Raw genomic sequence first — 13,003 nt, 5'->3', positions numbered from 1 at the left:
TGTCCTTTACGCCAATTGAACCCAAAGGTATCGATATATCAATAGGTCACAGCACAAAAAGTAAACATTTTTCATGATTCTCTTTTATTTCAGTCCGGCAGATTTCGGCTCTCATGTTACTCAATCGCAAGGCCTTCGGTATAATTTTGTACCGTGCCCTTACAGCAAATTACAAGTATCCTTCCAATCCAATTTATGTTTGATAGATATTCAATATTCCTATCGATATATTTTTATTATGTATCTACTAAGTATATATTATTATTTTTGTTAGCGGCAACCCACACTCAGTACATTTTGTATAGGAAACGTGTCGCTTGGGGCGCGTCACTTGAGGCGCGCGCCGCGTCGCTTGGGGGCGCGTCTTACGTCCTTTCTATACAAAATGTACTGAGGAGACCTTTTTAGGGTTCCGTAATCAACTAGGAACCCTTATAGTTTCGCCATGTCTGTCTGTCCGTCCGTCCGTCCGTCCGCGGATAATCTCAGTAACCGTTAGCACTAGAAAGCTGAAATTTGGTACCAATATGTATATCAATCACGCCAACAAAGTGCAAAAATAAAAAATGGAAAAAAATGTTTTATTAGGGTACCCCCCCTACATGTAAAGTGGGGGCTGATATTTTTTTTCATTGCAACCCCAACATGTGATATATTGTTGGATAGGTATTAAAAAATGAATAAGGGTTTGCTAAGATTGTTTTTTGATAATATTAATATTTTCGGAAATAATCGCTCCTAATGGAAAAAAAAGTGCGTCCCCCCCCTCTAACTTTTGAACCATATGTTTAAAAAATATGAAAAAAATCACAAAAGTAGAACTTTATAAAGACTTTCTAGGAAAATTGTTTTGAACTTGATAGGTTCGGTAGTTTTTGAGTAAAATACGGAAAACTACGGAACCCTACACTGAGCGTGGCCCGACACGCTCTTGGCCGGTTTTTTAAATTACACTTGGGCGGCGTGGCGCTGACGTCCGTTCCGCGTCTTAAGACATGCATCACCTGGGTGTGGATACTCCCTTAGACAATATGGGTAAGTTAATGCAGATGGCGACCCCAGCTGCATTATAGTTGCGACATTACTGCTGCGGACGTGACTCGTAAAATGAGCGACGGGTTGAATGTTCTAATTATGAATGTAATGCTGTAGACGTCACTCATTTTGTCTAGGAATTAGACAGTTAGACAGGTCGACTGGGGGGCACTTTCAACTGATCGAAATCTTTTCCACAGTTAATTCAATAGTGGGCCCGGTGCACCTTACAGTGATTTAGTTACAGTAATGGAGCAAAAGTGTGGCTTTCCGAAACGTTTACGCTAAAATGTATGTAAGTAGGTAATGAGTCACGTATTCTAACATTTCGAAAACTCTTTGTTAAAGCACAGCTGCCATTGCCATTAGAACAGCCATCAATCGGAAAAGTAATTGCCGGATTTGATTTTAAGACATCCAAAATCGCCTATAACTACTAAGGTGAAATACCCCATAATGGACGGTGATGCCATTATGGACAAAAAAACACAAATCCTTAAGAATAAGTATCTAAAATTAGTTTCTAAAAACTGACGGCTATGTACCATAAACTAGAGTTGTAGAGCTGTCTCATTTTGAAGTTTCAATTAATTCGGTTATTTCTGAAGGATTTGGCGACAAGATAAAATTCACCAGTTTACTGAAAAAAATATCAAGACAAATTCTTAGTAATGTTGCTAAGAGAGTTGAGTTCATGTATAAAATAATAAAAAAATAATACTCGGTGTAAACTTGAATGCGTTTTACTTACTGCATTAAGCATGAGATAAGGTATAAAACATACTAGTTTATTGCTCCAAAGATATAAAGAAATGGCGTTATTTTGCGAGTGTCCATTACTGGAACCGAAAAACTGCCTACCTCCTATAATGGACAAGGAACAATTTATAAAACCAAAATTTACAAGAAACAATCCTATGTTAAAATAACTCAAACTAATTGTATTTATGGTATATAAAATTGACTCATTGAGTATCAGTTGGCTTTAAAAGTAAAATTTTAAACTTATTTCACTGTCCATAATGGGGGATCCATTACTGGAGAACTGCCGTCCATAATTGGAGAAAAAACACCTAGTTTTACTTTGTTAACTATGAAGAAACTAATAGGAGTATCTATTCTGCAATACGCTTGAAATGTAAAAGAAGGATAGGACATTCAAGATTTAACACGCTTAGCGGTAGAATTTTTACATTTAAGTGTGAAATATCAAAAACAGGCGAAAATTTTTTTAAAACTGTCCATGATTGGGTCCGTTACCTTACTACCTACGTACTTAGAATGATTACTATCCACTTTGATATATGGGTGCAATTGAGGATGAGGTGTGGGCGATAGGAGTGCCATCGCGACGGTCGCGCGACCGTCGCTGTCGCGTCTCATACTTCCATATCGATAAGGTTTGATTTCGTATGCGTCGCATCGCCGTCGCGCGACCATCGCGCGACCGTCGCCCACGCAAGCCACGGCGTTAGTAAAATCGTTAAGAGTGGTCACTCAGGCAATTTCACTTCACGTGCTCTGCCGCTTTTGGAAATAATATAGGCGTGAGTTTATGTGTGTATAGCCGCCTTTACACGGATGCTCTACCGCGCGTGATACAGCAATCGCGTGTGAAAGAATGCGCGTTAGGGTGGAGCGAAAAAACACTTTTCAGGAATTAGCAAACCTAATAGTTATCAATCATTGTCTCTTAGTCTATGAAGCCTTTGTGCAAATTTTCAGCTTTTTAAATCAACATCTTCTGCCTCCGCATTAGGTTTGAAATTTTGAAAATCTCATACAAACATGAAAATTCAACTTTCAGATAAAAAATGTTTTTCGGCAGTATTATGCTCAGTATAAATTATTGATACATATTATTACAAGAAACTAGCAAAAATTGCGAAAATAGCGTTAAAAATCGCCAATTTTCAGTATCTTAGCGGCTATTTTGGCGAATGTACTGAAACTAGACAAACTTTGGCGATTCTTGACGCTATTTTCGCAACTTTTTGTAGTTTCTCATAATGATATGTATCAATAACATATACTAAATATAATACTGCCGATTTTTAGGGTTCCGTACCTCAAAAGGAAAAAACGGAACCCTTATAGGATCACTTTGTTGTCCGTCTGTCCGTCCGTCCGTCCGTCTGTCAAGACCCTTTTTCTCAGGAACGCGTGGAGGTATGAAGCTGAAATTTATATCAATTACTCAGGTCTACTGTCCCTTGAAGCTGTGAAAAAATCAAACTTCTAAGCCAACGCAATCAAAAGATACAGCCGTTTATGCCGCAAATTTTCGACACTTGCAAGGGAATCAAAACCTACAGGGTGCTTCCCGTGAACTCAGAATCTTGAAATTTGGTACGAAGCAACGTCTTATAGCATAGATAAAGGAAAAATTACGAAAACTATAAATTTTTAGTTACATCACATAATATATTTTTTTTTAATAATTTTAACCTTACTACCCATTTCCTCATAAACGCGTAGAGGTATTAAATTGAAATTCATACCAAATACTCAGGTCTATAATACCTTTAAGCTGTAACAAAATCAAACTTCTATGTCAACGCAATCAAAAGAAACAGCAATTTAAGCTGCATATTTTGAAACTCGCAAGTACTCGCAAGGGAATCAAAACCTAAAGGGTACTTCCAGTCGACCTAGAATCTTGAAATTTGGCATGAAGCAACGTTTTATAGCACACATAAAGGAAAAATTCCGAAAACCTTGCAGGTTTGTACGGAACCCTCGGTGCGCGAGTCCGACTCGCACTTGGCCGGTTTTTTTTTTTACCTGAAAGTTGAATTTATAGGTTTGTATGAGATTTTCAAAATTTCAACCCTAATGCGGAGGCAGAAGATGTTGATTTAAAAAACTGAAAATTTGCACAAAGGCTTCATAGACTAAGGGGCATTGATTGATAACTATTAGGTTTGCTAATTCCAGAAAAGTGTTTTTCGCTCCATCCTAATGCGCGTGTAAAGATAGTGGGAGGGGAAGGGAAAGAACGCGCGATTGCCAGTGCGGGCGCGCAATCGAGGTTATCTTTACACGTACGTTCATTCGCGCGCGCAAGATGGCGGACATATGCTCGTGGACTAAAGAATTAGTGGTTGAATTATACTTGCTCATTATAAATCGATACTATTAATAACAATAATAACGCGGTCTATCGCGTACGATTAGCCTTTACACGCACGCTCTTTCCGTTTTCAAAAACTTCGACGCGCAATCACGCGCGAAAGAACGTGAACCTTAAAAACTAACAACACGCAATCGCGCACAGGTTTAACCGCACGCTATCCTGGGCGCGTTGCCGAATGGCACAAACGCTCACGAAACGCTCACGCAACGAAACGCTCGTAGATATCTATCGCTCTTACGTATTGGCGCAACAGAGCCAGACTACCTTTCGCGGCGTTTCGTTTTCGTTTCGCGTCACAAAAATGCCATTCGGCTACGGCACCTGTACGCTCCGGGAACGCGCGATAGAGCGACTGTGTAAAGGCGGCTTATGTTTGTATCACATACCTTGCATATAGTTGGCGATCTTGCACACGGTGTCGCCGTAGAACCAGACCAGCGTGACCGCCTTGCTGAGCTGCAGAGGCATACAGACCCCCGTCACCAGCAGGTCTGCAGTCGACAGGTTCACCAGGAAAATGTTCGTTACGCTGTTGACAAAACAACAAACAATTTTAATAATCTTTATTTACATGAACATATTTTTAACCCCCGACGCAAAAACGACGGGGTGTTATAAGTTTGACGTGTCTGTCTGTCTGTTTGTCTGTCTGTCTGTCTGTCTGTCTGTCTGTCTGTCTGTCTGTTTGTCTGTCTGTATGTGTGTGTGTCTGTCTGTGGCATCGTAGCTCCCGTACGGATGAACCGATTTAGATTTAGTTTTTTTTGTCTGAAAGCTGAATTAGTCGGGAGTGTTCTTAGCCGCGTTTCATGAAAATCGGTCTACTATGCCGCGGTCAGTGGTTTTTTTTAAATTTTAATTTTGTGGTTAGGTTATACATAATTATATAAGAAACTAAGACTAAACTTAAAAGCTAGCTAATGTCTAAAATATACCCTTGGGGCTTTGTACCATTTGTACGTATGTACGTATAATACGTTGTGCGAGGAAGTCGCCAGCCCTTCGGTCACCAGTTACCTCAACCAGACGTTTCGCGACTTCTGTGAATAACTAATTCGCGCTGGGACCCCATGAACCTAGAGTTTCTACGCCAAAAGGTACCAAAAGGTATCCTTTGCCAAGACTTTTGTATTTATTAATTGCCGTTGTAATAAGATTACTGATGTGCCGACGGAAAGTTTCCAAAATTCTGAAATTTTCTAATAGGAAAACTTCGGAAACTTTCCATACTTTGTATGGACAATTGTATACAAATGCAAATAATTAATCAACATTTTTTATGGATGGAAACTTTCCATTTAATTTTAATTTCCCTTTATTTTTCGTGAAAGTTTCGTGAATTTATCAAGAAATTTAAATTTTTTTTGGAAAGTTTCCGCAACTTGCACATCACTAAATAGGATACGATAAAATATTAAACAAAACAAAAACGAAATTGTATAAAACAAAGAAAGTCCTGGAAAATTTCATCTGCGCATTGGGTTTAAAGCTCAAGAGCATAATAATAGTAGAAAGCGGACAAGCCGCCGGCGGACGGGTCGCAATTCGTTCGAATGTAATGTACGGTGATGCCATTATGGACAAAAAAAACATAAATACTTAAAATAAGTACCTATCTAAAATTAGTTTCTAAAAACTGACTGCAGTGTACCATAAACAAGAGTCTCATAGAGCTGGCTTAATTTTGAAGTTACATTCAATTCGGTTATTTCTGAAGGATCAGTTTACTGACACAAATATTAGGACGAATTTTTAGTAATGTTGCTAAGAGAGTTGAGTTCATGTATAAAATAATAAATAAATAATAGTCAGTATAAACTTAAATGAGTTTTACTTACTGGACCGAAAAACTGCGAGGAACAATTTACGAAACCAAAATGTACAAGAAACCATCCTATGTTAAAATAATGCAAACTAATTTTATTTTGGGTATATATAATTGACTCATTGAGTATCAGTTGGCTTTAAAAGTAAAATTTTAAACTTATTTCACTGTCCATAATAGGTGAATATTTCATCATCCATTACTGGAGAACTTACGTCCATGACTGAAAAAAAAACACCTCGTTTTAATTTGTTGACTATGAGGAAACCAATAGCAGTATCTAGTCTGCAATAAGCTTGAAATGTAAAAGAACTGTCCATGATTGGGTCCGTCACCTTACATAAACATACGTGGAAATGATGCGCGTATATTGCCCAATAGGAGCGTCCATCTACAATATCTACATACAAGTGCTTGTGGGTTCAAGAACTTGCAACAAGCGCATTCACTACAATCGCCCTACATGTCCGATCTCCTCCCTTCCTATATCTAATATGGTTTATAGGTATTGGCGGTGATACAGACTGTCATTTCTTCTTGTAAGCTTTTATTCAACTTGCTTTGTTAGGGCCACTTGCACCAACGAAAATGGAGGGTTAACCCGAGGGTGAACACCATTTTATAGTTCTGATCTGAGTTAAGTGGTTGGTGCATGTGGGCCTTAGTATGTTAGTTTGGGTCAAAACACTCAAAACGTACACAGATAGAAAAGATATTTTAATTTAAGACGGAAAACTCTCTCAAACACTGTTATTTAAAAGGAATAATATAATTCTTCATCTAATAACATGGTCTTAACCTAAAGGGATATTCCTTTTTCAAAGAAGAATCAAAATTGTTCAGTCGTAACTTTATATACATTTGGTACAAATAGGACAGATTTGAATCAAAGAAGTATTTATTTGCAACAAAATATTACACCATTTTAGTATGAATATGCTAGTTTTTAGGGTTCCGTAGTCAACTAGGAACCCTTATAGTTTCGCCATGTCTGTCTGTCCGTCCGTCCGTCCGTCCGTCCGTCCGTCCGTCCGTTCGTCCGTCCGTCCGTCCGTCCGTCCGTCCGTCCGTCCGCGGATAATCTCAGTAACCGTTAGCACTAGACAGCTGAAATTTGGTACCAATATGTATATCAATCACGCCAACAAAGTGCAAAAATAAAAAATGGAAAAAAATGTTTTATTGGGGGTACCTCCCCTACATGTAAAGTGGGGGCTGTATTTTTTTTTTATTCCAACCCCAACGTGTGATATATTGTTGGATAGGTATTTAAAAATGAATAAGGGTTTACTAAGATCGTTTTTTGATAATATTAATATTTTCGGAAATAATCGCTCCTAAAGGAAAAAAAAGTGCGTCCCCCCCCTCTAACTTTTGAACCATATGTTTAAAAAATGTGAAAAAAATCACAAAAGTAGAACTTTATAAAGACTTTCTAGGAAAATTGTTTTGAACTTGATAGGTTCAGTAGTTTTTGAGAAAAATACAGAAAACTACGGAACCCTACATTGAGCGTGGCCCGACACGCTCTTGGCCGGTTTTTTTAAAAAACGTCTTTTCTCAAACATGCAATGAAATATTGTCTTTACGTTCCTTAAAATGGGCTGGGAAGTATCGCTTTTTAGGCGCAACAACTCGAGAGGACTGTAAAGGGATTTCATATTATTTTTCAGGCCTAGGCCTGCAAAGTAACTTTTTTTTATAAAATATTGTCCTTTAGAGCATTTTTTTTTATTTCATTGTATGTTTGAGAAAAGCACTATACATGCCTCGGCGTGAAAACGGATTCCCGGCCTCGTCTCCCTATCCGGCCTCGCTCGCACGCTCGCTCGGCCGTATATACCCACTTGGCCGGAAATCCTCATTTTCCCGGCCTCTGATGTAATGTACTATTGGTTCAAGTAACCTTTATCAAAGCAAAAATAAAAACCTGTTAAAAGAAGATTCACCACAATTTAACTACAAGAATTCTGCGTTTTTAATAGGAAATCATAATTTCTTAATTTAACTTTTACGTTCTACAGTCAAGACATAAAAGTTTAAATAAAAAAAATACACGGTTTTACGTCAAGATTTAGTTCAATCTTGGCTTGATTTTAATAGTTCTTGATTTGATGCTTTGCAACTCCATTCAAAGTTCCAGAATAACTTAAAACAAAAATAAACACAGATTTATGTCAAGATTTATTAAGTTCTTGGCTTTGTGTCACAAATTCTTGATTTAATGTCTACAAGCTCCATTTGAGAATCAACAAGTTCAAATCAAAAAATATCAAGGTTTTACTTCAAGATTTAGAACAATCTTGGCTTGATTATAATAATTCTTGGTTTGATGCTTATAGACTTCATTCATAATTCGAGCAGGTTTTAAATAAAAAATCAACACGGACTTAGGTCAAGATTTATTACATTCTTGGCTTCATATCACAAATTCTTGATTTAATGCCTACAAGTTCCATTTGAGAATCAACACGTTTAGATCGAAAAATAATAAAGTTTTGTTTCAAGATTTAGTTCGCGCGCCGAGCGGCGACACCGGTTTAGTTACCAAAAAACCCGCTAGATGGCGCTGACCCCAGCCCATAGAATTCGTACATCGCGGTGTTAAGATTTTTCCCGATTTGGTTAGGCTCGCCGGTTGGAACTTGATATGTATCGAATCATAGGAATACAAATTCCGACATAATAGCCCCCTGCTTCCCTCTGGGAACTACGCGCTATTATTGAGGACTATCCTAAACGTGCTTCCGCTCCAGTCTCTCTCTCTCTCTAACTGGCTGGGGAACTCGTCTTCGTTCTGAGTTATAAGCTTGTAACGTACGGGTTATTGAACATAATACACACCTCTCACGTCATTTCGGCTTTCCCTTCTCTCCCCGCGCGCACCCCCGCTACAAACATTATTTACTCAATCTAAAAAATATAAAATTTCATTTCAAGAAATTATATATTTTAAATGAAATAAGATAAATTACATCCAAGAAGTAAGTATATTTGGTTTAAGATACTTACTGTTTCACCCCAAGAAACATTAAATCTAACTTCAAACATGTAAATCTTCATCTAATACCGTCAGAACTTTTAAAATGAAAAATGTATATATTTGGTGTAAGTAACTAATTGTTTCACCCCAAGAAACATTAACTTTTACTTTAATTATGCATAACTCTTAACCGAAAACCGTCATAACTCTTAATACAACAATTTTATTACTTAGAACCAAGAAATATTATACTTGTTTTTAAGAACTTGCTGATTTGCTTCTGAGTAATAATTGGATGGTGATAAGCAATAATGTGTCAACCCACACGCCAACCATTTTGAGAAAATGGCGTCTAAAGATTTTTTCTCATTTTTTTGTGTTTCTCTTAAAAAAAATTGTTTTTTATATAGATTGTTGTGTTTTTCAGCTATAATACGTTCAGTAGTAGTGATTATTGTAGCTTAATTTCAAAACAAACTTCAATTTGACGAAATAATGCCCTTTTCTTTTATTGCGAATTGTTCGACGACGTCAAACTTTTTCAAGACTGTGTTATGATACTTAACCCACTTTTGCTAATTGTTTAAAAATATCTATGTGTCTTAAATAAACATGTTAAAGCACATAAATTGTTATTGTAAAATACTCTACCTATGCATATTTTTAACTTTATAAGTGTTAAGTAACATATCAGTCATGGTCACTTATGTTATTAGGTATAAATAATAAAATAATAATAAATATTATAGGACATTCTTACACAGATTGACTGAGACCCACGGTAAGCTCAAGAAGGCTTGTGTTGTGGGTACTTAGGCAACGATATATATAATATATAAATACTTATATACATAGAAAACATACATGACTCAGGAACAAATATCTGTGCTCATCACACAAATAAATGCCCTTACCGGGATTCGAACCCGGGACCGCGGCGTAGCAGGCAGGGTCACTACCGACTGCGCCAGACCGGTCGTCATGTAGGAATCAATACATTATTTATTAATCAAACCTTTTAATGATTTTTCTACTCCCGAACTGTTATTCGTCATTTACAGGATTGTGCGTATCGAAAAAACTGAAAACGCATTGTTTGGTTCTGTAATAGGGTGGAGCGAAAAAACACTTTTCTGGAATTAGCAAACCTAATAGTTAAAAATCAATGCCCCTTAGTCTATGGAGCCTTTGTGCAAATTTTTAACTTTATAAGTGTTAAGTAACATATCAGTCATGGTCACTTATGTTATTAGGTATAAATAATAAAATAATAATAAATATTATAGGACATTCTTACACAGATTGACTGAGACCCACGGTAAGCTCAAGAAGGCTTGTGTTGTGGGTACTTAGGCAACGATATATATAATATATAAATACTTATATACATAGAAAACATACATGACTCAGGAACAAATATCTGTGCTCATCACACAAATAAATGCCCTTACCGGGATTCGAACCCGGGACCGCGGCGTAGCAGGCAGGGTCACTACCTAGGAAGTTTATCTTTATCGACGCGCCAGACCGGTCGTCATGTAGGAATCAATACATTATTTATTAATCAAACCTTTTAATGATTTTTCTACTCCCGAACTGTTATTCGTCATTTACAGGATTGTGCGTATCGAAAAAACTGAAAACGCATTGTTTGGTTCTCTGTAATCATGGCAACGCATTGCATTAACGATACTGCGTGCGTGCGCGGGAAGGCTTTGGGCAGCTGAGCTGACAGTGCAAACCTTTGCAATACAGGAAACAGTGTGAATTTCGCGAGAATTATTTAAAAAAACTATTAAAAACTAAGTGCATGGTCGTTGTAAAAGTATTGTATGCAATGGTGTTTAACTGACTCCAAAATACTCGTGGAAAGTACGCCACTCATATTTCTTGACCTCCTTTAAACGCCTGTTGAATAAAATACTATAAATTAACTATTAGAGTAATGATCAGTTCTAGACACATATTTAAATTATCTGTGCTTTTTCAACAAAAAATCGTTACAAAAACCAAATAATCATCTTTAAAAAAAACAAACTACTTATCTAAAATATACAACAAAATATTTTTTTACGCTAAGAAATAGACTAAGTCATTTAAATTATGAATAACTCATGACTTGTACAAGAACAAAACATAAAATATCTTTAACAAAATAATAAACTACCATTCAGTAAGTATTCAAAAATCAAACAATATTTTAATGCATACATTAACACGTCTTAATGTAATTAGTAATTATAAAAAAATAGTAGCTTATATTAGATTTTTATATAAACACGTACTTGTAAAAAATGTTTGCAAATTATAATAACGAATATGTATATTCATGACTTAAAATGTTCAATTTCGTACTGAATTTACCATTCATTTGCAAAAATATACTAATGGACTAAGTCATAACTTATTCAAACATAAATTAATATGAACAGTTATATTTTACAATATAGTGTCATGGTACTTACACCAAAAACGAACAATTTATGACCCGAATATAATTTAACAATAATGACTTATGTTTTATAACACGGGTCGTAGCATAAAACAACGAATAAAATATCATTTTGCAATAATCATTCAAGTCTCATAGTGGGTAACTATGTCATTTTTTGCGTTTTGCAAGAATGAGTCAAGTGTAAAAAAATCGTTGAGTCAACCCTCATAACACATTATTGTAATTTAAATATGTCTTCTGCCAATTACTATAATAAGTTAAGGTTCTTGACACATTAATGCAAAACAGGCAACACACGATATAGGATTTGTGTTAACCTATTTTTTTACTTTTGGGATAGTAAAAATTTTCAAAATGAAAAGGTCATTTTTGCAAATAGAAGTTTAAAAATCCAGCTATAACATGGCATTAAAATCTCATTTTTTTAGTTTTTGTGGGTTGACACATTATTGCTTATCATCATCCAATTATCACTGAACAAAACGTTTACGCTCTTGGAATAAATGATTAAGTTTAAAAAAAAAGATTGTTTTGCTAATCATGTTAAGATATAAAATGGTTAGTGCAAGTAATAAACATCGAGACATTTTATGTTTTATATCAAGTAATTAAAATCTTCCTGATATGGGAAACTGGATATCTCTTGGTTCAAATAGGTTTCTTTGGTTGAAGAGATATTTTCTATCTGTGTAGAAGCTAAATTTGACCCACTTCCCGGTTTCCGACTGACCTGAAATTTCGCACATAATATGTAAATCACGTGACAATACAATATTATGGTATATGAAGCTGATCTGATGATGGAGCAGAAAGGTGGTCATAATAACTCTGTTATGAAACGTCGTATCCCCATCAAGTAAGGGGTTTTTAGAAACGTCTCCGAGAGCAGTAGATGACTGTTGAAAGAAAGGTACAGTCGGCGATAAAAGCTTTTCCCAAAAAAACTTATTCATTTGTTGTCAAGCTGCCGATATTTCACTTACGGATACGAGAGACCCGTGACCTAATAGGCTTAGTTTCCTACTAGTCAAATCAGCTTCTTTTTTCTCAGCTTCTTCAGCAGCACCGCTTTTTGTTTTTGTTTTTTTTTGTCTTCATTCCTTATACCTACTAAATTTGTATTTTTCTTTTGTTACCACTTAGCTTTTGCATGTTTTTTGTATAGTACTTGTGGACATCTGTTATTGGCTATGTTAATGGTTCCCTGTGTATTAAATTTATCTTTTGTATTGCTGTTGATGACCCAAATAAATAAAATAAAAAAATAAAAAAAATAAAAATGAAATACTGAGGAGTGACGTCACGGTCAATTTATTTACTTTATATCTTTCTCTTTGACTTATTAAATATAAATTATGTTTAACCATAACTTCTGTCCATATTTTTCTTCTAATTATGTGGTGCTTTATTTCGTGCACCGCATAATAGTACATTACGATACAAGTGCGTAAAAAAGGAAGTTCGAAACGAGTGGCGATAAATTAAAACACGACCGGAGGGAGTGTTTTAAATCGACACGAGTTACGAATTTCCTTTTTGCACGTGTATCGTACGACGTTTTTCAGTACA

At 36.0% G+C, this 13,003-nt stretch overlaps 1 protein-coding gene across 1 annotated transcript in view; it reads right to left on the bottom strand.

Moving 5' to 3' along the window:
- The window catches only part of LOC125226550 (neuropeptide FF receptor 1-like), a 133,253-nt gene that overhangs the window by 55,200 nt on the left and 65,050 nt on the right, over positions 1-13,003 (bottom strand). The window contains 1 exon segment of the mRNA XM_048130543.1: positions 4,558-4,700. Within this exon segment, the coding sequence (XP_047986500.1) occupies positions 4,558-4,700 (143 nt within the window).

Source organism: Leguminivora glycinivorella, chromosome 5 (assembly GCF_023078275.1).
Source record: "Leguminivora glycinivorella isolate SPB_JAAS2020 chromosome 5, LegGlyc_1.1, whole genome shotgun sequence".
NCBI lineage: Eukaryota > Metazoa > Arthropoda > Insecta > Lepidoptera > Tortricidae > Leguminivora > Leguminivora glycinivorella.
This window is presented reverse-complemented; position numbering and strand designations above follow the sequence as displayed.